Source organism: Macrotis lagotis, chromosome 7 (assembly GCF_037893015.1).
Source record: "Macrotis lagotis isolate mMagLag1 chromosome 7, bilby.v1.9.chrom.fasta, whole genome shotgun sequence".
Classification (NCBI taxonomy): Eukaryota; Metazoa; Chordata; class Mammalia; order Peramelemorphia; family Peramelidae; genus Macrotis; species Macrotis lagotis.
Genome location: NC_133664.1, coordinates 19,953,592 through 19,978,028, shown reverse-complemented (window position 1 = coordinate 19,978,028; position 24,437 = coordinate 19,953,592). Strand labels below are relative to the sequence as shown.

The 24,437-nt window shown below is 47.2% G+C and overlaps 1 protein-coding gene across 1 annotated transcript in view; it reads right to left on the bottom strand.

Moving 5' to 3' along the window:
* Positions 1-24,437, bottom strand: part of GASK1A (golgi associated kinase 1A) — a 79,006-nt gene that overhangs the window by 15,715 nt on the left and 38,854 nt on the right. Inside the window, exon 2 of the mRNA XM_074195588.1 lies at positions 8,623-10,014. Within this exon, the coding sequence (XP_074051689.1) occupies positions 8,623-10,014 (1,392 nt within the window). The remainder of the gene's footprint in view (positions 1-8,622; positions 10,015-24,437) is intronic.

Genomic DNA, 24,437 nt, shown 5'->3' with positions numbered 1-24,437 from the left:
CATACTCCTCTGGTTACAATACTCCAAATGGGGTCTGACCAGGTGAGGGGATAGTTCCCTTCTTCCTCAGCAATGTGTGTCTCCAGAGGTTCAAAACAACACATAAATCAATCCACATTGAGCCCGAACTCAAAACTTCTCCTGCCTAATAGGATGGAGTCCTCAAGAGTCCAATATCACTGACACATCCCAATGAGGCTACAGACATTGTCTTGGATGATGGGGAAAACGTTCCTTCTTACAGCCCAGAAAGTAAACTCTGGTTGGAGAGCTCAGAGCCAATAGAAATCAGTCTGCAAATCTAAAATATACTTACTCTGCCTCTCCTCATGGCTTCTTCAATTCATTTTCTAGAACTTTCTGTAAATGGGAGAATAATCAATGTATTTCCTATGGACAAATACTTGTATTCTCTTTGTCTAGTGGCATGGGGAGAAAAGCGTGTGGTTTGGACAGCTGGAAAGAAGGCAGAGAACAGTGATTTGAACTTGGCTGGAGTTTCTACAAATACAAGAGGATGAAGAGTTGTTTAAAGCTTCATAACTTGGAAAATTCTCTGCAAGCCCTAGCAAAGTGAGCATTTGTGAGTCTTCTCTGTTAGAAATGGAGTTTTTCCAAGTTATCTCCAGGAAGCAGGTGCAAGCAAGATTCATCACCAACTGGCGAGCCGTGAAGACACAGAAGGTCCCTCCCAAGGACATGGCTGGTCTGTAGGCAAGCCAAGGTTCCATGGCTGCTGGCTACAGCTGAAAGCCTGTCTCTCCTTCCAGCCCCCTGCTTCCACCACACTCCCTTAGGTCCTGGGGACTAAGATACTGCCACAGACTCCAACTATCACTGGCTGGGTTTGTTATTCATCTTGCTTTGATGGAAGCCTTAGATGTTTGGTCCAAAACAAACACTAGCTCATCTTTCATCATACAGGATTTCTCTATTTCCCGATACATAGGAGGTTCACGCTCCTATCTGTCTCCTAGGAGATTTTCTCTCCCTTCTCCTTTTCTCCCTTCTCTCCTTTCTTCCTTCCTTTCTTTATTTTCTCCTTTCTTCCCTCCTCCTTTCCTTTGTCCCCCTCCTTTCTCTCTTTTTATTCTTTTATTCTTGCTGACTCTATTTGTCATTTTGCTTTCCATCTCTCTCCCTCTTTGTCTCCCTCTTCTCCTCCCTCCCCTCTCCCTCTCTTCTCTCTCTTCCTCTCTCCCCTTTCCTTTCCCACAAACACTCTGCTAATATTTCTCTCCTCTCTACTATAATTTGCAGATATGGGTCACAGACCACTTTTTATAGAGGAAGAACAGAGAATTCTTGTCCCACAGGTGGCATTTGATGCCTCACTTTTTGAAAGCTAGGTTTACTTTGGAAGTCTGAGCATCCACAAAAAGCAGTCATCGAAGCCTTATTCTGCTCTACCGTCTGGGTCTTTCTTTGCCCTACCCTCCTCCACCCTTCCCTGGGAAAGGAGCTCCATTTCAGCAGTACCTTGGAGCTGCCAAAAAAAGCACCAGTTCAATTATTTTCCTAATGATTTATTTTCCAGCTTAAACCCTTCCAGGTTTGTTTGAGTTTCCTCTTTCATGAAGGACAAATTACTGAGAGAAGAAGAAGCAGGGCTCTGTGCAAATGGCAAGTGGCCTGGGTCAGCCATGTCTTTCATCCAAGCCTCAGTTTCTTTAACTGCTTAATATAGGAGGTTGGACCTTTTTTTTTTTTGGTTTTGGTTTTCCAAGGCAATGGGGTTAAATGACTTGCCCAAGGTCACACAGCTAGGCAATTATTAAGTGTCTGAGGCTGGATTTGAACTCAGGTCCTCCTGACTCTGGGACTGATGCTCTATCCACTGCACCACCTAGCCACCCCAAGGTTGGATCTTTTGACAATCCTATGACTTCTGAGACTTGTGCAAAGATCTCCACCAACCTAGGAAAGAAGAGCCACTAGCAGAGAATACTCTTCTTCCTTTCATCTTCTACTCTCCTCCACCCTTGGGCTATTTGGATGCTGTCTGGGATTGCCATTAGATTGTGAACTCTTAGAGAACAGACACTGGGGCAGTTTGTTGGGTTTGTTTTGTCCTTTCCTTGTATCTCCAGAGCTTAGCACACAGTAGGCACTTTATAAATGTTTGCTGCCTGCCTGCTCCCCTAATTCTGAATCTACAATTCTGATTCAGTTCAATTCCACAAACAAAATAAGGGTGACCATGTGTCCTACCCAACCCCCAGTCATGCAAGGTGCTGGGGATGCAAAGACCAGATGAAGCAGAAATAGATTCTGCCCTAAGAGGAATTTACATTCTTCTGAGAGAGGCAAAGAGGCAAGATCTTCTCAGATCAGTATAATAGAAAAAAAATGTTGCTGTTGCTCAGTCATGTCTGACTCCTGTGACCCCATTTGGAGTTTTCTTGGCAAAGAAACTGGAATGTTTGCCATTTCCTTCTCCAGCTCATTTGATAAATGAGGAAACTGAGGCAAACTGGAAGGGCTAAGGGGAGAAAATCATTAACTTGAGGGCATTGGGAGAGACCTGGTCTAGGGTTCCCATCCTATAGTGGGAGTCTTTTCTCTCTTAGAGTCTCACTGCTAGACCTGAGCTCATTACAAACTGTTCCCCCATCTCAGACTCAGAGACTCAAAACCCCTGCTGGGTAGGCAGATGGCCAAAGAATCCAGTTTTCTTCCCACCCCATCTCTTCCCTTCCTGGCTGGCTCCTAGCAGGGAGCTCTTCCATTTTTCCTAAGTTATTTTTGGCTGTGAAGAGAGATGAGAGAGACAGAGAGACAGAGAGAGGAGAGAAAGAAGGGAGGGAGAGAGGAGACAGAGGGAGAGAATCTTGGGGCAGCAGGGAGTATGGGAGGGAGTCAAAGGCTCTCCATCTCTTGCCATTCTTTCCCAGTGAAAGGAGGAAGTAATCTTTTTTTAAAAATTTATTTTAAAGTTTTTGCAAGGCAAATGGGGTTAAGTGGCTTGCCCAAGGCCACACAGCTAGGCAATTATTAAGTGCCTGAGACCGGATTTGAACCCAGGTACTCCTGACTTCAGGGCTGGTGCTTTATCTACTATGCCACCTAGCCGCCCAGAAGTAATCCTGATTAGCAGCCAACAGATAACCCTTGTTCTCCTTAGAATAATCCTGAGTCAGCTGCCGGCTAGACTAAGGAAGAAGAAGCTCCCTGGGCCTGCAGTCACTGATTCAGCCTTCTAAGTCTCTGCTCCATGGACTAAAGGAAGGAACATTTGCCCGGCCTGGCCCAAGGAAGTTCTTGAAGAAGGGGGAGAAGTCAAGACTGTGTAGAGAAAAGAGCAATGAACCAACACTGATGAAACTCCTACTACCCACAAGACACTGGCTGTGAAGTCAGAGGATCCAGGTTGTTCTATCCTATAGGACTTATGTGATCTTGGGCAAGTCACTCAACCACTTTCAGTTCCCCCATGTGTAAAACAGAAATAATAATAACAGCACCTGCAAATGAGGGCCCAGTGACATAATGCAGTGAACAGAGAGCTGAGCTTGGAATCAGGAAGACTTTATGAATTCATGTTCAGCCTCAGCCATTTACTGGCTGTGTGACCCTGGGCTAGTCACTTCCCTCCATGGGCCTCAGTTTCCTCATCTGTAACATGAGCTGGAGAAGGAAATGGCAAACCCTCCAGCATCTCTGCCAAGAAAGTCCCAAATGGGATCACAAAGAATCAGATATAGCTGAAGTGACCCAATAGCAACAAACAATTGCAGAACAGAATACAGTATCAAGTCAGCTGTTTCAATTTATAGGACCAGAAATTTAGAGCTAAAAAGTGTCACCTAGCCTAAGCCCCTCATTTTTAGATATGAAGAAACTGAAGCACTCAGAGGATGATTAGCCCAAGTGGGATTCACACGCAGGTCCTGTGACTCCAAACTGTGGAAGCAAAGTTATGTGTGTATGTGTATGCATGCAAGGATTTGTGTGGTTATGATGAACAACACTGTGCCCCATCTTGGGGAGCTGGGCAGAGAGATTACAAAGAGCTGAGATTTTTTTCCTTCTTTCCTCTTGACTTTTAGGACTATTAAGCATTTATACAATTATACTTTTATGTATACAAACTGCTTTTCCAAGGATGGATAGTGAAAGGAGACAGGAAATCTTCCAGAAGACAAATGGAAAACTATAAGCTACAACTCCCACTCACTGGAAATAGCTAACTCCTTCTTTTGGTGGGATATGTAAGAGGTAGTCTTCCTCTGCAGCAGCAGCAGGAGAGGTAAGCCCATCCTTCCACCAAGGCTCTTTTGCTTCTCCACCCAAACTCTAAAGTCCTCCTCCTTTTGATTGGTCAGTCCCACAGAGCCCTGAAGGACTAGGGGCTAGGCTTATTCTTTTTTTTTTTTTTTTTGGTTGTGGCTATTTTCTCGAAGTGTTTCCAGACTCTTGAGTCCACTGCTTCTCCTGCTGCTACTGCTAATAAAGATTAATGGTAATCTTCTCTCTCAAGCCATAATGAAACTATACATTTTAATAGGGCACCTTTATTTTTATATGCTGATTAGTTTTTTCCAATTCCTTTCCCTGATATCCCTGGGTGGGTAAACTTGGCCATGACTGCCTTGTAAAGCATCTCCTTTTCTTGACAGGCCCCAATAATAAATCATCTGTCTCAGTGGGTAGCATGGTAATAATCTCCCAAACAGCAGGCTGTGATTTTCTAGGCAGAAGATTAAGCATCTTTAATCTGAACAAGGAAAAACAGAGAATATGAGTCTTATTTAGAAAAGGCTGATTTCCAGTCTCTGAACAAGAGCCAAATAGGCAAGTCAGCAGAAAGATTCTATTTTTCTAATTCTGAACAGCGGTATCATAAGTCTCCAGAGGTGGCTCTCCTTTCTATACAACTGAGATCACAAATTCTGACCATGGGCAACCAAGTTTAAAATAGGTTCAGTCTCCTAGTTTAATACTTTTCCCCATGCTAGGCTGTTTCCCACAATGCCCTCTAATAACCAAGAGGGGCTGCTGCAAGTCCCCTCCTTTGTATCCTATATTGCTATGAGAGGCAGCAATGAGAAGCTGGTCTTAGTCCCAGGAAGACCCATGTTCCAGCCTTCCTAACTCTGACACTCGCCGATGCTAGGGACATTAACTTCCCTGGGCCAGAATTTCTAGTCCTAATTTAGGATCTTATGATCCCCTTGTCCGGGGGGGGGGGGGGTGTGATGAAGGGCAACAATCAGGATTAAGTGACTTGCCCAGGATCACACAGTTAGTCAGTGTGTGAAGTCAAATTTGAACTCAGGAGACTCCAGACCCAGTGCTCTATTCAGCTGCTCCTAAGTCCAGGGATTCTTAGATCAGTGTCTGTGAACTCAAAAAAAGTTTATTTGCAGCTATTTTTCTATTATTGGTTTCCTTTGTATTAATTTTATTTCACAAATTTAAAACCATGATTCTAAGGTATCCATAGACTTCTTCAGATTGCCAAAGGGGTCCGTGACATCCTCGACATAACAAAAAGTATTAAACTCCTTGATCTGGACTATATATATAAAATGCCTAAATCTGCCTCAGCCTTGCCCACTCATTGCTTTTTATTTGGGTTAATCTCCTTCATAGGACAGACTTTTAGGGAACTTGAAGACATCTGCCCTGCCTCCATCACAGCCCTTGCTCCCAGTCCCTGTCAACATTCTCTTCACCAGGCTAAAGGTCCCCACTTCTTTAGAGAAACTGCCTAGTCCAGGCCTTTGAAACTGAAGCCCTGGGGCAACCAAGTGACATAGTGGATAGAGCACCAGCCCTGGAGTCAGGAGAATCTGAGTTCAAATCCAGCCTCAGACAATAATTACTTAGCTGTGTGACCTTGGGAAAGTCACTTAAACCCATTGCCTTAAATAAAAATTAAATTAAAAAAATAAATAGAAACTGAAGCTCAGAGGGATTGTGACTTAGACTTTGCCTCACAATTACTACAGGCTAGAAGAAGGATTTGAACCCAAGTCTTTGAACTCCTCTCTCAGCTATCTTCAGATGGCAGGTCTCCAGCTCTCTCACCATCCTTGTCACTACCCTATGGATGGATTCCTGTCCATCTAGAACCTTCTTACAGCTCCATAATCTCGCTCCCACCTACCTTGTGGTTATTTCAAATCAGTCCCCTTCCTGAAACCTCTCCGTGCTAGCTCTTCTGTATTCACACCATCCTACCTCCTACTTCCACAACCTGAAAGTCCATCCCCATGCATTTGGAATCCATTCCTCCTCACCATCCTTCTCTCTTGGAGTCCCAGTCTTCTGTCAAGATATGGTTTAGGTGCCACCTTCTTGGTTCCCCTAGTTGTTATACTGCCTCCCTCTTAAAAATTCCTTCCTATTAACTTATCCATGTCTACATTGAATTCTTGCTGGGAAATATAGGATGTCCCCAAATTCTGAAAACTGCAATCAGATTTATGGGACATTTCATCCAAGCCCCATGAGGGCAGGGACTATTTTTTTTTTAGTTCTGTATCTTTAGTGTGGAGTGTCCTGATCCATATCTGGCCACTGGACCCAGCTGACTCTGGAGGAGAAACTGAGGTTGGTGACCTTGCACAATCCTCCCTTACTTAATCTAATTCACTTGCAAGTCAAGGCATCGCCTCCCTAATGCCAAGGTTCTCTTTGAGAATGAAGGACAAACAACAGCAACAGAGGCAGAAGTTTAATAAATGGCTATTTGAGTAAAATACTCAACCATCATTAGATATGGTAGCACAGATATAAGGAAATACCTCCCTGGCTTGTGGTGAGGATCAACTGATACAAAGGGTTTGTAGACTTCAAAGGTTCTAGAAGTCACTGAGGTTATTCATAAATCCTGATGTTCCTAGTCTACACGGGGATGAGAGAGCAATGGGATGGTTGGAGGCAGGCCAGTCAGCCAGGGGAAAGGATGTTGGAACAATGGGTCCCCCTCTGAGGGTGCTAAGGATGCAGTCCGGGCCAGTCCGGTGTCCACCGTTGACTACTGCATCAATATGGTGGCTCCCATGGGGTCCTTCTGTGTCTCCATGACCCTGGCCTCCACCAGAGTCAACACACAGAAGAGATGTCTCATTCGTTTGCAGGGAGAAGGGGGAAAAGCTAGAGTTGGGAGATCTGTGGGAACGCAGGGAGAGAGTGGTGCTACCCAGAACAAGTCATGAGCTAGGCAAGCAATGCTACTCAAAGAGAACTGAGAGGCTCCCTCAACAGACAAAAGGCTTTTTATATAAAAAGTGGGTGGGCTCTGAGGTGCTTCCACAGGATGCAGATGGGTTACCCTCTGCCTTGCCAAAGCCCTGTCTTTGATCTCCTCTCCAGGGAAACCTAATCCTGTGCCAGTCTTGCCCGGGGTTTTCGAGGAAGGTGGAACTGTCCAATGCAAGAGCATTTCACTTGATGAGCAGGGAGAGAACCAGAAAAGAGGTGGCAGGAGCCCAGGTGGTCTGAGGCCCTGGCATGGGGCCTGCCCTCTTGTCCTGCTTGGAGAGCTGCTCCCTCTCTATGCAGACAGACCTAAGGAGTGAAGGAAGTCTGTCATCACTGGAGGAAAGGGGACAGTGGGCTTTTGTTCCAAAGAGAGAGCTGCAGTGTGTATTTTTACCTAGGCCTGGGCCCTGGGATTGAGAGACTGTGGAAAAGAAGATACCCCAGACCACTGGCTGGCAGACTTCCAAGGGGGTCCATGCATCCATCCTGGACCTCATGCCCCTCCCCACACTCCTCTGGGGACAGGAGAGTGTCTCCTCTCTAGATGTGAGCCACCGAAGGGCGGTGACTTTTTTTTATCTTTCTTCTTATTCTCATTGATTAACATAACATCTGGCAAACAGTAGGTGCTTAATAAATCCTTGTGAACTTGAATGGACTGTCTTCAAAGGAGCTTCTCCTCTAATTGGATTTACCCCAGAAATGGGGAACAATGTGGGGGGGCAGCTAGGTGGCACAGTGAATAGAGCACTGGCCCTGGAGTCAGGTCAGGAGGACCTGAGTTCAAATTCAACCTCAGACATTTAATAATTCCCTAGCTGTATGACCTTGGACAAGTCACTTAACCCCATTGCCTTGCAGAAATAATAATAATAATAATAATAATAATAAATAGGGAACAATGACCAGGTGAGGTGTCATTGTCTGTGAAGTCAGAGAGATGGGGAATGATTCGCTCTTGGAGCCTGAGATGGAAAGGGTTTCAGGGTGAGGTGGGGTTGGAGATCCTGGACTATAATTCACCATTCGGGACAGACCAGTCCAGGGCAGAGTTCCAGAACAGAAGGATTCACTCTCTTGGGCAGGAATTGTGGAGGTGGCTTTCACCAGAGGAGAGGAGAGGGGCAGCAGGGCATGGACCAAATGGCCCCTAGGTGGTTGACTGGAGACCCAAGAGCACCCTGTGATCTCTTCTTCCTCCCATTTCTGTTCACAGCTTCCACCTCCCACCCAGGGCCCTGAATGGTGGTCATAGTGAAGGGGAGATGGGTCACAATCTCCACCCCGCTTCCAAACCCCTTCCTTAGCAGTGGCTGCTGGAGAAACAGGGCCACAAACCCCTGCCAGCAGAAGTAAACCAGTCCATGATTGCTCCTTCTGCCTCAACCTACCCACAAACATCGCACCTACCTGAAGGAGGAAATCAAAGAGGGCTAGCCGGGCCCACTCCGTATGGTGGATGCCCAGGCAGGGGGCCTCCCCCAGGGGAGCCCCAGAGTCGGCCATGCCACACCTGAGCCGGAGCAGAGCCTGGTACTGAAGCCACCCCAAGGCAAAGGAATTCTGGTCATTGTCGCTGTCATTCAGGTGCCAGATGTCCGGTGCCCACCAGACCACAGGACGGGGCTCTCCCCTCGTGAAGCGGTAGGGCAGCAGGGGGCTATGGAAATGTCTCGCCACCACAGGCAAGCTGCGGTGCAAGCCTAGCACACGGTCCAGGTGGAAGGCCAGGACTTCAAAGAGGTCCTTGGGGCGCTTAATCAGACCACAGAACCCCTCTGAGCATTGCTGGCGGAGGTCAGGGAGAGGGGCGTTTTGGATACTCTCCATGGAGAGGCCAACTCGGAGCACCTGTCCGTGCCCGGGCACCCTTGCTCTGCCAGTCACTTCCCCATGGGCCAGCAGTCTCATTTTCCACATATCCTCTGCTGTGAACCATGGGGGGATTTCACCTGCCTCCAAGGGATCCCCCTTCCCAGTCCCCCCAGCACCACACCAGACAGAACCCTGAAGCTCTTCAGCAGAACCTGGCCACAAACGAGCTGTCCGGCCCTGGGCCCCCGGGCCCCCGTCCTCCTTCCCAGCCCCAACCACCCGAACATCTGAATGATGCAGGATAGGCCAACCCTGACCAGGGCTGAAGTCTTTAAGGAGGGAAGTGATAGCGGGTCCCCCCAGCTTCTGGTTGACGCTTCCTTCCAGATGGGCACCAGGAGAGGCTTTCTTGATTGGCAGCTCTGGGAGGTGGTCACTGTGCCAGATATGCTTCAAAGCCAAAGGCTCAGTGGCTCTCTGACCCCGGGCATCCTTCCTCCCCAGAAGAATATTCCTGGTCCTGCCAGAGTGACCCGTGGCACTGGGGTCTCTTGGAGTGGTGATGGTGATGGTGGTGGTGCCGGCAGCGGTGGCAGCAGCATCCCTCCTGACCCGGCCCCGGTATCTGCTAGCACTACCAAGATGGGGCTGGCTGTGGCCTCCTCTCCCCCTGGAGCCTCGGTCATCCTTGCAGACCAAGCCAGACTTCTTCAGGGAGGCCCACCCTGCCCACCCTGCCCAGGGCGCCACGGGCACCATCTTTTGCCTTTGTCTGGAGCTCAGGGTCTGTGGGCTGCCTGGAGGAATGGTCTCCACTGTCCTGAGGGGTCTGCCCGACCAGAGAGGAGACTCCGCAGGACCCCCGGGGTCGAGGGCTGGGAGGCCTGGGGAGAAGCCGGTGAGGGCCACCATGGACAGGGCCAGGAAGAAGCAGAAGCCGGTCAGGGGTCTTCTTTTCCCCCGCAGCCTTCTCCAGAGCCAGGAAGCCTAGGAAGGCAAAGGCAGAGAGAGAAGCCTTAAGAAACGCATCCTGAGCCATGGAACACAAGCCAAGAGGAGTGTGTATTTTTGAACACAGGTCCTGAGTTCAAGGATCAAAGAATTCAAGGTCTTGGGCTGGAGAGGAGCTTAAGAATCATCCAGCCCAACCCCCTCATTTTACAGCTGAGGAAACTGAGGCCCAGAGGGGGAAATGACTTGTCTAAGATCCCACAAGGTAGAGTTGGGATTTTTAACAATCAGCATTTATTAGGCACCTACTGTGTCAAGAACTAGGCTTGGGACCAAAAGCCAGACAAGACACAGGCCCTGCCCTCAGGCAGCTCCTACCCCTGCTGGTCCTCAGGCTCCTCCAGGGCCCGACCCCGGAGCAGTCTTTACCAGCCTGCATATATACGCTGGCTCTCGGCCTGGGTGAGGCTGGCGGGGCAGAGCGGCAAAAGGCTGGCTGAGAATCAAGAGCACAGGCTCTGAGTGCGGATTCAAGCAGGCTCGCTTCACTTTGCTTTTCTGGGAGGTTTGTTGAGTTTTCTTTTGTAACACGGCTAAGATGGAAATAAGTCTTGCGTGCCTTCATGTGTACAATGGGGAGGTCGTTTGTCTGCTTAAGGCATGCCAGAGGGGCTGGGGGGGGAGAAAAACTCCAAATTTTAAAAAATTAATATTTAGAAAGTTTTACATGTAATTGGGAAACATTTAATGATATATATATAAATAAGTAAACACACATATATGTCCATATATTTTTATACATCTATATTAAGAACCCAAGGTTCGGGGTTCAAATCCTGTGTCTGCTGCATACTGTCTTTGTGACCTTGGGATGATGATGATGTTGATGATGATAAAGATGGTAACAACGATGATAGCTCGAATCAGTAAAATGATCCACTACTTGCAAAGTGTTTGGCTCATAGGCTCTCGTTTGAGCCTCGCAGCAGTGCAGGGAGGCGGGTCCTATTGATTCTCCCATTTTACAGATGAGGCTGAAAGTCATTAAATAACAGAGCTAGGATGTGTCTGAGGCAGGATTTGAACTTAGGTCTCTAACTCCAACAGGGCTTTTCAGTTTCCTGGTGGTGGGGGGAATGAGGGAGACAGGTAACAGAGTGCAATCACCTTGGAATCAGGAGGACAGGAGTTCGAATCCAACCTCAGACACTTACTAGCTGCTTGGGTAAGTCACTGAACCCCGATTGCCTCCCATCCAGGGCCATCTCCAGTTGTTCTGCTTTGTATCTGACCACTGGACCCAGATGGTTCCAGAGGAGAAAATGAGGCTGGGGACTTAGCACAGCCCCCCTCACTCAAATCTCCATCCTGTGCTTGTCATGGCCTCACCTCCCTGATGTCTTGGTCTTCAAGAAAGGACAAACATCATCATCATCATCATCATCATCATCATCATCAGCTTATTTCAAAACACAACTTTTACCCCTAAAATGGCTTCCCTGAGAAGCCTGAAGAGTGAGCTAGACAATGGGCTGGGCAGCCAAGGCAGACACACTTCTAGAGGTTTGACCTGGGGAAACAAGGCTAGAAACAAGTGAGAGTCATCCCTGACTCTTCCTCCTCCATCCCCCCACCCAAAGTCTCCCTCCACAGATTCTCTCCTTCTCCCTCCACTGTCCCGGGTCAAACCTCCCTCTGATCTGATGTGAACAGCCTCTGCTCTGGCCTTCCTGCCTCCAGCCTCTCCTGATCATCCACTCCCCTACTCAACAACCCTCAGGGGCTCCCCGCTGTCCACTTCTCAGTGGGACACTGAAGGCCTCTCCGTCCCTTTCCAGATATCACTTCATACACCTACCACAGCCCAAACGTCCCATGTCCCACGAGACCCACACTCCTCCCTCCATCACCTACCTCACCGCGTTCAAACATCCCATCCACATCCCCCATCTCATGCTGGACTTTGGTCCCTCTTCATCCTCCTCTCCCAGAACCATCTTTCCTCAAGTCTAAGGCCAGGGGCCACCTGCTCTGCTCTACCTTCCTTAACTTCTTACTAGAAGGATTAGTGTCTTGGTTCTTCCTCAGCTCCAGGGGAGGGCACCTCCTTGAGGGCACTGCCCAGGGCAGGGCTGGCCCCAGAGTGGGCCTTGAATAAATGTTTGCTGAATTTGATTTCTGAATCGGAATCTCCTACTGGCATAGGTAGGTGCTTTATCTCTGTGGGCAGCTGGAGTCAGGAAGACCGGAATTCAGATTTGCTCTCAGACACTGGCTGAGTGACCCTGCAAGTCACTAATCTTGGTCTGCCTCAGTTTCCTCATCAGTAAAATGGGAGTAATAATCACCTCGTTCCCAGGGCTGCTGTGAGCATCAGATAATGGAAGGCTTTTGCCGACTTTAAGTGTATTATAAATGTCGGCTGTTATGATTTCCTTACAATTCCTTCAGAAAGCTAAGCCCCCCCCCCCCACCGTGTGTCTTCCTCAGTCTTCTTTACCTCCCCCAGCTTCACCCCATCTGCCTTCTGTGGCTGTCCAAGACTAAAGGGCTTCTCATCACTTCCCAGAACAGTCCCCCCAGAGAGTCCTAATGGGGGGGCACTCAGGATCATTTGTGGCTTCTGGGGAAGCCCAGACACATTTTCCTTTCTCAGCTAATGAACCACAAGTCAGAGGAGATTGGAAATGAAGCTGAAAGGGGGAAGCTGTCAGCATCCCTCGGAAAAATTCATCCTGTTCCCCGGCTGGTCTGTCTCTCTGCCCAGTCTTTGCCCAGCCCCATAGACTCAGAATTTTCTGAATCTCAGAGACCCCCAGACCCACAATTGGCAAAGGGAGGTAGAGAAGGGACTACCTGGATCATATGTCTAGAACTCAGTTACCCCCCCCCCAAAAAAAACGGAGGCAACAATCCCTAGTTTGTCCTCCATTTAGCCTTTCTTGAATCCCACCCACCCATCCACCCAATCCTCTCCCAGGGGAAAACAATCTCTCCTTAAAATTCCCTGGAGAGATCGGTTTGACCTCATTGCTCCCACGAGGCCCCCATGTTATATCTCACACTTATGCAGGAAGTCTCCCCCCATAAAAGTCTCCAAAAGACAGATTGTCCGTTGTCAGACGGCACAGTGGAGGACGTGAGCCCCGGCAAAGCTCCATGATACAAAATAATATGAGAAAAGTGCCTCAGAGGACGGTAGGGTCATAGTTGAGTTCAGATTGGGGGGGAGAGTTGTTGCTGGGAGCTCAGGGAAGTCTTCCTGGAGGAAGGAAACGTTAATGGGACTTTAAAGGATGCTTTGAGATCCGGACCAGGAACAATCCTTGGAAGACCGCCCGGCCAGGAGATTATAGATGAGGAAACTGAGGCCCACAGAGATGCAGATAGGATCTTTAGATTGAAACCTAGAGAAGACCTCTAACCCTTGTCTAACCTCCGATGCTATACAGATGGGGAAACTGAGGCTGAGGGAGAGGAAGTAAACTATCCAAGCTCCGTTAGTAAGGGTAGCTGGGGGAATTCGAACTTTGGTCCTCTGCCTTTGGGGCCAGCACTCTTTCCAAGGCCCCATGAAGTCTTCAAAATCACAGAAGGTAACTTGAGCACGAGGGGGGGAGGGGACTGGTGCCCAGGAAGGGTCTCCTGGTGGCTCTCAACTAGCAGCAATGCGGATGCAATGGTCTCCATAGCAACCGTCTGGTGCTTAACCACCTCTCTCTCGCTCTGTCTCTCCCTTCCTCCCTCCCTCTCTCTCTGTCTCTGTTTCTCTCTCTCTCTCTCTCTCTCTCTCTCTCTCTCTCTCTCACACACACACACACACACACACACACACACACACACACACAGACACACATCAGATTGAGAGAGAACCAGCCTGTCCCTTCCCCCCTGCCCCATCTCATCATCTACTCCCTCCTCTTGGTGTTAATTGACTGACTAAGGAGATGCGGAGGCAGGAACAGAAGAGAGGATTCAGACATACTCCCCTCCCCCCTTCCAGCCCCCTCCCCATGCATCTGCGTCTCTGTCTCTCTCCCCTCCCCTCTCCTCCTCACCCCTCCTCTCCTCTCTTCTCCTTTCTCCCTCTCTCTCCATCCCTCCCTCCATCTCTCTCTCTCTTGTCTGTCTCTGTCTCTGTATCTGTCTCTGCCTCTCTCTCTGTTTCTGTCTCTCTGTCTGTCTCTATCTCTCTGTCTCTCTCTCCTCTGTCTGTTCCTTTCTTTGTCTCTTGTCTGTCTCTCTGTCTTTCTGTCTCTCTATAACTCTCTCTCTCTCTCTCTCTCTCTCTCTCTCTCTCTCTCCCCCTCTCTCTCCCTCTTTTGGGGAAATCTCTAAAAAACCCAAATCAGAGCATTTGGAGTGCAGGGGCCTTGGGGGGCACTGAGCAGTCTCTCCCACCCTATTTTGGGGTTCACCTCTGCCGTTCTTGCATCTCACCAGAACCTGTCTTCTCCCTCTGATTCCTCCGCACCGATCCTTCCCCTGCCAACCTTGGGCCAAGGGAAGCAAGGCTGCTGCCTGCCCCTTCTCATGCTTGGGCGGCCTCTCACTGTGCCCTGGAGCCATCCTCCTGAGACAGGGGCTGTGTTTGCCCATCTCTGAGTCACTGCCTTCTGCCATGTCCCCGTTTGTCCACATCCTTCCTAAAGTGTGGAGCCAGACCTGAACCCAATACCCCCCAGCCCGGGTGGGTCAGAGGCCCCAGAAAGATCCCCTTCTGTCTGAGCCCCACAGAAGATCACTGAGTTGGAGAGCTGGAGGGGGCCTCGGCGGCCCCCGAGCCCAGCCCACCCCCAGGAAGGGGCCAGCGGCCTCTAGTGATGGGGAGCTCGCTAGCTAAGCCGTGGCCATGCCGGACTGGAACAGAGCTCGTCGTCCAGAAAAGGAAATCATCACCTGCTTCTAAGGGCAGACTCTGAGGCCCAGGCTCTGTGTTTGGATCCACCTCGGACACTGTCTATGTGGGAAAATCACTGCATGTCCCTAACTGGATCTAAGAAAGGGGATCGGACAAGACCAGGGTTTTAGCATTATCTTGATAATTGTAATTTAATGCAATTGGCTAAAAATGCTGTGTACTACGAATTTTATTTCATCTATTTTTAAAAAATTATACTGAAGGTGGCGCAGTGGATAGGACACTAGTCCTGGAGTTAGGAGGACCTGGGTTCAAATAAGGCCTCAGACACTTAATAATGACCTAGCTGTGTGGCCTTGGGCAAGCCACTTAACCCCGTTTGCCTTGTAAAAACCTAAAAACAAAACAAAATTATAATGAAGAGTCCCAGGCTTCCCCAGACTGCCAAGGGGGTCCATGACACTCTATGGATAGGTCCCTTCTGGCTCTCAATCTATGATTCTGGGATCTGAGAAACTTCAAAAAGGAAAACTCATTCGTGCAGGGGCCCCCAGGACAGAAAAGAGGCTGCCCCCATGCCAAGGGTCTGGGCTTGACTCTGCCTAGTTCCCTTAGTAACTAAACAGCAAACATTCACATGCGTGTGTGCGCACACACACACACACACACACACACACACACACACACACTCACCAATGCAGATATAACTAATAGTCTCAGAGACTATCCTGGGGACAATCAGGGGTTGTGACTTGTCCAGGGCCATACAACCAGGACATGTCAAAAGTCTTTCTTGAACCCAGATCTTTCTTCCCAACTCTGAAGACAGTTCCTTTCCCTCCAAGCTCCTTTTTACCCTCAGAACTCCTCAAATGACCTTTTTACTTTTTTAAAGGGAGACAACAGCCATCTGGCAACCCAGCAAGTGGGCCAGAGCAGCCAGGGTCCACGTGGCTGAGCCCAGCTGCGCTCCCCGGCATTGGTATCCAGACGCCGCAGAACAAAGGCATTGGGGCAAGCCAGGAATTCCTGCCTTCCTTGGCATGCCTTTGCTCCTGGAAGCAGAGAGGGGGCCCGGGGAGCCCAGCCCGGCTCTAAGCCTTTTCAGACGAAAAGATTCTTTCCCTCAAAACCAGAAGACCCTCCCAGGACTGTCAATGACTCTGAAGCCCCCTGCGCCCAGTGCAGATGGTGTCCAGCAGCCCCGAGTGTCCGAGATGCTCCCCATCCCCAGGAAGGAGAAGGCTCTAGGAGATCACTGCAAAGAGCTCAGAGCAAGAAGGGATCGCTGAGGCAATTTAGTCCAACGCCCTCAGTTTACAGGTGGAGACACCGAGGTCGGGGGCCTGAGACTACTCGGCCCTGAACCAAGTCTCCTTGGGTCCGAGAGGCAGAAGGCCGGGCACGGGCCGGCTCTCCAGGCTCCTCATTCAGGACTTTTGGCTCCCACTCCTGCCAGTGCTGTGCAGAGGGCAGTAGGGGATACAGGAGAGAAGATGGGACTTCGGCCCCACTCTGCCCCTCCTGGCTGCGTGGCCCCAGCTGACAGCCTCTGGGGCCCCCAGCAGCTCTCTGCATGTGTGTGTCTGTGTTGTGCATGTGTGTGTGTGTAAATGTGTCTGTACATATGTGTGTGAGTGTGAGTGTTGTGTGTGTGTGTGTCTGTATGTGTGTGTAAGTGTGTGTGTGTGTGTGAGTGTGTGTGAGTGAGTGGGGGTGGGGGTGGAGGGAGCTTCCTTACAGCAGTGACTTCACTGGTTCACTAGTTCTCTCCCGATTCCTGTGTTTGCGTCACTTTTGCCTGCATTTACACACGTGCACGCTGCTTCCCCTGCTGGCCTGTAAGCTCCCTGAAGGCAGACCTTCCCTTTCTGTCTTTGCATTGACAGAGGGAGTTGCTTCCCTGCTTAAGAGAGCTGCCCTGTACCTGATGAAGTCCCAGACACAGGCAAGGAAAAGGAAAAGAGAAGGGGGGCTGGGGGATAGTTAGTCCTGAAGAGGAAATTGGAAAATGGTCTTCCCTCTCTTCTTTGCAGAGGTGGGGGGCTATGGATGTGGAATACAGCATACACTGCTAGACCCCTTCCATCTTTCTTCCTTGGGTAGCACAGGGGAAGAGAGATGTATTTGGAAATAAAGCAATGTCAAAACCAAAAGTATCCATTTAAAAAAAAATTAAAGAAAAAGAACTGTTTTTAAAACCTCCCTAATTCTTTAGTTATTGACCTTTTATAGGTTGCTTCCCTTATAATAACCCTGTGAAAGGGGGTGAAAGCATCATTATCATCATTTTATAGAGGAAGAAACCAAGGTTCAGAGAAACCAAATGACTCTCCCAGGGTCACACAGCTCTTCCTGCTTTGCCCTCCCAAAGCCTGATCTGTCCCTTTGCCATTGGCTCCAGTAGCTCTCTTGGAAAAACTCCCCCTGCCTTTCCCAGGTTTCTAAGAGACACTTTGGAAGGACACAGGGAGCCATGGCCAGCGTTGCGGGGGAATGCCCCCTCCAGAGGGAAGGCTGTCCAGGAGGTAGTCTTTGAAGCCCATCTGTGATCCGATCAAATGCTCCTTTATTACAAGTGCAAGGTGGGGAGGAGGATGGGGGAGGGCTGTGTGGCAAGCTCTGACCTGCTGCACATTTATTTATCCTAAACAAAGAAGTGCCCACCACGCATCAGGAACTGCAGGGAAGATAAAATCACAGAAACATAAAATCTAAGGCTTGGAAAGGACCTCCCTGCCATCTGGCTGTATAGATAAACAAAAGGCACCCGCCTGCCAACATTCCTGAGGAGTGATCACCTCCAAGAAGGGGGAGCCTGTGTGCCAACCACTGGCATCCTAATGGGAGAGACCAGAGGTCACTAACTAACTACAGTGTAAGGTGCTCATCCTAAAGAGGAAGGCATCCACCAGGCATCCCAAACCGGAGCAGCTCTGAGGGCTAGGAGGTTCTTTTTCATCTCAAACTTAAATTTACCGCATTATGATTTCATTCTCTCCCCTTGGGGTTCATGGGGTATTTCTGAGAGGCGGAGTAGGTTTTCTTGTAATATAACTCGAAAGCCCCCACTGGTGCACTTCCCTCTATGAATATCAATTAGTTAGACTGAATTAGGTTTTAAATTTAATTTAGGCATTTATCACAATACCATAATTGGTATAAAACATCTCTCGGTTAAAAAAATCTGACTCACTCTCTCCTCCCAATGCGTTCAGAGTCCAGGGACTATTTGTGCCCAATCTGTGGTAGAGACTTCCAGGCTCCTGTTGGTCTCATCAGTCACAGTTGGACACACTGGACCTTGATGCCAACAAAGTGATGTCATTTTGGTCCTCTTAGAACACAAAGGACACATCCCACGGGGCGGGGGAATGGGCTAAAGCTTAGAGAGCAAATAGTGCAAAGGTACCTCATTGCTTTTCATTTCAAATCATACTTCATGTGATAACACCAATTCTCTTGCCAGAGTCTTCAAGATATTCCTCCTAGATAAGGAGTAGCTCTTTGCCAGGTTCCTCATAAAGCCCCAAATCTGCCTTTTTTCATCTTATCTCTGGTTCCCCTTGCAGACATTGCCAACAGCCATTACAAACATACTGATGACAAAGTATAGATCCTTCAGCACTGAAGTTCACAACGTCCTCCTCTATCCCACAGGATTGGAAGGAGAAGGAGACGAGAGAGAGACACAGAGGTTGAGGCAATTATCCCCCCTCCCCATAAGACAATTCTTTCTAAGGAATCCTGAGAGACAACTTACAATGAGTAAATTTAAACTGAAGCAGCCAGACTCTTGAATCCCTGGCTTCCAAACTGGTTTGCTGTTTTATAGATGACCTACAGGGGGCAACCAAATTTCATCAACCAACCTGGACATCCTTCCTTTCCATTCAGGCCATGGGTTTCAAGATCATCTAAATTAATTGAGGACTTTTTCCTCCATGAAGACCCTAAAGTCGTTGAGGGATGAATTCCAAAGAGAAATGTTTTCCCTTGCTTAAAATACCAAAGTGCAGCATCTTTTAAATGGGTGTGGGGGAGATTTGATGAATGTTTAACACCATCAGCTCCCACTCGATGGTCTACTGATATGCTATAAAAAGTGACCACTCCCTCCAGATGATCAGTACACACTTTCAGCCCCACAGAGGTCTCAGAAATTTGTCTGAGTTCTTTGGTCCTCAGTTCTCTCAACAGTTTATCATAACTCATCTTCACAAGTCTTTCAGATTATAAAGAAAATTCTGTTTAGAACACCTCCATCCAAAGTCTTCAGGAAGCACATTTTACCAATCTTATCATCCCTGTGTTTTTTGTAAAATGGTTAGTGTTTATCTTTTTTAGCTGTGTTCTGCTCATTGCAATAATGGGCCCATATCCAGGAGAAATCATAAAAATGGGAGAAGTCCCCCATGTTCCAAAATATTCATAGCAGTTCTTTATGTAGTGGCAAAGAATTCGAAATTGAGGGGATGCCTATCAATTGGCTGAACAAGTTATGGTACATAATACTATGGAATATTATTGTTCTATGAGAAACCCTAAATGGTCAGACTCTGGAGAAGCCTGGAATGAGTTATGAGACCTGATGCTGAGTGAAAGGAGCAGAACCACGTTATCACTGATGGAGGCAGCTCCTCTTGGCTGTCCAGAGAACTAGGACGACTACATTTGGCTGGTTGTGGACTATAATTATCCCCATCCAGAGGAAGGAAAAATGAAACAAAAACAAACAAACAAAAGCCCTTCAGAATCTGGTGAACGCTACATTTCCTTTTTTAAAAATTTTCTATTATGGGGTGGCCAGGTGGCGCAGTGGATAGAACATTGGCCCAGAGCCAGGAGGACCTGAGTTCAAATCCGGCTTCAGACAGTTAATAATTACCTAGCTGTGTGGCCTTGGGCAAGACACTTAACCCCATTGCCTTGCAAAAACCTAAAAAAAATTTCCATGATTCTTTCCTATTCCATAGTTTTCTTTCCTTTCCCCTTAATCCTAATTTCTCATACTGAAAATGTCTAATCTGTAAACATGGTTCACCCAAATGTATACATTCAATATTCACCTGGCTGTTCACCATCGAGGGGAGGGGACTGGAAAGAGGATGGAAGGAAATTATGTAATTTAAAAATGTGCAAATACATGTGGATGAATGTTGAAAAACTTTCATCACTTGTATCTGGAAAAATAAAATACTCTTGGACTCATACCCATTTAGTTGCATTGGTCTTTCTGTGTCATCTGACAAGTTCCTTCTCTCTCATCAGCCTCCAGAAATGGGATGATGAAATCTAAAACTATGGAGAAATGAGGACATGCAGAAAAGCTTATTTCTTTTTGTCCAAAAAGAAAAAAAAGAAAATATAGTTCCAAGTTGGATTCATATCCTGGATTCTCAAAGACTTGTATCTCACTGGAGAAAAATAAATCAACTTCTTTAAAAAAAAACAAACCAAACTTCTCTGATCATCTTTGCTTCCAACAGCTCAAGGAATGTTGGAAGCTTCAGAAGCTACATAGAAAGGTTTCAAAATGACAATGAGCACGCCATCTGACCTGCTTTGCAGACTTTCTCTTGGAATATTCTTGAAAAAGATCAGGCTGATTGATCAGATTGGCAAAATAGCTTCTGAATAGATGTAGTTAATGGAATCTTTGCCTAAAATAAAGCTTGGGAAATGAAGGAAAGGGAAGAAAGGGAAGGTAACATTGACAGGTCTAGGCAATAGTTCAACAGAGCAAAATCTATTATTTTAGCCTCTTTTTGCATCCAATGTGCATTCCATCTGATCCATCCATTCAAGTGTTCTGCATCCCATCTATTCTTTTCTGCTCTTCTCTACCCAGATCAGCGCTCAACTCAATCTCCCAGTCACTTATTTTTAAAAAAATCATAATTATATAACATTGTATGGTTTATAAACAAAATCCCATTTCATTGTCTCGGAAATGGACCCTGCCCTCAAGGAGGTTCCATTTTGCTAGAGGATAAATACACCCTGGACCTAGATATCTAAATATTAGGCATTTCAAGAAAGGAGAAAGCCTAAACCATTGGGCAAATGCAGAGAGATGCCCCAAGGAGCTAGCAATGGAACTGGATTCTGAAAGGCTGAGAGGAGGAAGAAGGGGGAATGGGGTTAACAGAGCTGCAGAGGAGAATAGCTAGTACTATTTGGGCTGTAATACTCAGAGGGGAAGCCCATAATAGAAGGCTAGAATAGTAGGAGGCCCTCAAATTATGGAGGCTCTTAAACACCAGGATAAGGAATTTGTATTTTATCTTCTAAGTGCCAAAGTAAAGATTTTGGAGAGTTGTCGTTGGACTTTTGCCTTAGGAAAATTATTTTTACAGACATAGAGAAGAAGGATGGACCAGGGCAGAGGCTAGGTAGGATCAGGGAGACCAAATGGGAAGCTATGATAATAAACCGGCCAAGAAGGGATGAGCCTCGGTCAAACAATAGACACAGATGCTGGGCACATGTTGGAGACAGAAGCAAAGTAGACTTCTCAACTGATTGAAAGTTGGGAATGAGAAAAGAGAGTCCATCTTAGTCTGAGATGACAAAGCTCAGGAAAGGCTTCCTGTTGAAAGTATTATTTGAGCTTAGTTTTAAAAGGAGGTAGGAAGAAATGAGTATTCTAGGCAAGGAGGAGAGATGGCAAAAGCAAAGGTGTGGAGGTGGTAGATCATGTAGGAGGAACAGAGAGCAGGTGCATGGAGCATTTAGGGTATGGAAAGGTATTTACAAGGGTGATCTCATTTTGCCCACACAGAGATAGTCCTTGCCTTCAAGGAGGGGAAGTCCCCAAAAAGCATCCTTAACCTGAGTCCCATGAACTTGGTTTTAAGTATTTTGATAGCTATATTTCATTATAATTGGTTTACATTATAAACTTCTGTTTTGTGCATTGGAGAACATTATTCTGGGAAAGGGTTTTTACCCAACTTCTCAAGGTTAAGTATCCCTGGTTCCAGGAAACTGGAAAGATGGGAAGGGGGAAGATTGGAAAAGGATATAAATATTGAACAGATGAGTTTATGTTTGATTCTAGGGGCAGCAGGGAGCCACCAAAATTTATTGTGAGGTTTGGGATGATAAAATCAGATCTGCACGTTAGTAGGGAAATCATAGTAGAAACAGAGAATAAAGATGAAATAAAGGGAGAGGACAAATGTCTTGAGGAGGGGAAGGAAGGAGATTAAGGAGAATGGCCATCTCTTCCTTAGAGACTAGAGTGAGAAAGAGAAGATAGGAACAGATAGGGAGGAAGTTGAGGAGGACAGGAGGGAGGTCAGTCAGTTTATGCTGAATAATCTCAATTCTTTTTTAATTGAGGAGACAAAAGTCTTCACCATCAGAATTACCCTGGGGAAGGAAACTTTGGATGAGCCAGTCAGAGAAGACCAGAAAGGATGGCAAGCGGTGAGAGCCTGGTATACACACATATGTGCATATCCATGTTCTTCACCATATATGGACACACACATGCACATGCAAATACATGCCCATCTATTCCATCATTCACATATACATGTGAATATGCTCCTACCATGCAATGTGTATGTACCTAGAGATTACCTACATGGGTGGATAGAAACACCTTAGAGAGGAAGGACCCAGCAGATGGAAGAAGCAGGGGAGGTTTGTGGAGTCCAGTCTTCCTGGTTCTGAGGCCATCTTTCTATTGACTTCACCCCCACCCAAACCCGCCCTCTTCAAGATTATTATTCCTATTTCTCTTCTAAGGGGCTGCTATCTTCTCTTCTCCTCACCCTTTGCTAGCTTCCTTTTAAATGGTCATCTCTAGGTTGCTTAGTGCAGTCTGTCCAGACTTAGGCTGGCTCAAGAATTTGAATCTCTTTTATCCCATTTTCTAACTCTCAAGGTTTGGACAAATCAGAACAAATGAGGAACCTTTGAAAGGTCCACATCACTATCCCCTGTGTGACCTTATTAACAGTCCTTGGGTTTGTCATGCCGGATTCTGGGAAGTGAGGAGTTGGAGTCAGAACTAAATGAAGTCACACGAGAAAAACAAGGCAGCCAGCACCCCGAATACTGAGGGAGCTTTTAGGCAGAGCAAGTCTGTGGGGGAGATGACCAGAGTGAGGACGTCTTTGCTGACCAGATCTTGCCTGGACCCTGGAAGGCTGGGCTCACCTCCCTCCCACTTGGGCTGGCAGGCCAGGCCACTTGTTGCCAAAACAAATCTCAGATCACTTTCTCATTGATCCCTATGGAGGGATCCATCCATTCCAACATTCTGCATTCCATCTATTCTTTTCTGCTCTTCTCTACCCAGATCAGCTTCCCTTTACCATCATCATCATTCATGTCAAAAGCAAGAAAGAACATCCCTCTCACTAACGCTGGCCAGGCTATCATGTATTTTCATAAACGTCAAGGAGAAGGAGGAAAGCATTTAACCAAAGGAAGATGTTTGCTCCCCAGCCCAGCTTATCTTCCCAAGCCTCCTCCTTCAGACCCAGATGAAAAGACTGAGGCCACCTATGAAATAATAGCTCATCTTTTTATGACATTTATAGATACAAAGCATGCTCCCCCCCAACCATCCTGTGGGGAGGGAGGTAGCGCAGCAAGGTGGGACAAGGGATAGAGTATTGAACTTGGAATCAGGAAAACTCAAATTCAAATCCAGTCAGAGACACTGACGCGTTGTATGCCACTGTGCAAGTCACTTCGCTTCTGTCTGCCTCAGTTTCCTCCTCTGTAAAATGGAGATAATAGCACCTACCTCCCAGGATTGTTGTGAAGATTAAATAAGATACTATTTGTAATGTACTTTGTAGCTCTCAAAGCGCCACACGAACGCTAGTAGTTGGTATTATTATGGTTGGTACTGTTATTAGTGCAACTGCCATTATTCTTATTTTATAAATGAGGAAACTACGTCTCAACAGGGTTCAACAACTTGACCGTGGTCATAGCGCTAATAACGATCTGAGCTGGGACTGGGCATCATCCCTTCTAGTATAAACTCATGAGCCAGGACTTCAGAATTCACCAACTGTCCCATAGGAAATTGGTGGAAGGAGGAGATTCAGCAAAGCTTTGCAAGGACTAGTCTCCTAAATCATTCTCTTTAGCGGGCACTTCCTCCCCTCCCATGACTACCTTGGGCTTTTGCTTGGAAACCTCAGAATTTGACTCATTTTGTCCTCATCCATATTTCTCCTAGAATTATCAGAATATGCAGCTCATGTGCAAAATCTTAAAGATGAAAGTAAAAAGGGTCTTCAGGTCCTACACAAGCACTCAAGCTAACACTATATATTGGTTATAGGACAGCTTTGAATTACATGGAAAGAGTGCAAAACAATAGAAAGAACTCAGAATAGCCTAGGAACAATTAAAAAAAAAAACCCCAATTCATCTCCCTCCAGTGAGTACCATCTACCTTTCAAGGACAAAATGTAGCCATACCTTGGCTAGAGCCAACATGAACCAACTAAGTCTGATTGTTATACTCTCAGTGTGAGTATCTACACCTCAGAAATTGGCTTTATTTATTGATATGCTGGTTGTCTAGACAAGAAAGAGAGGGAGAAAATGTCATGAATACAGA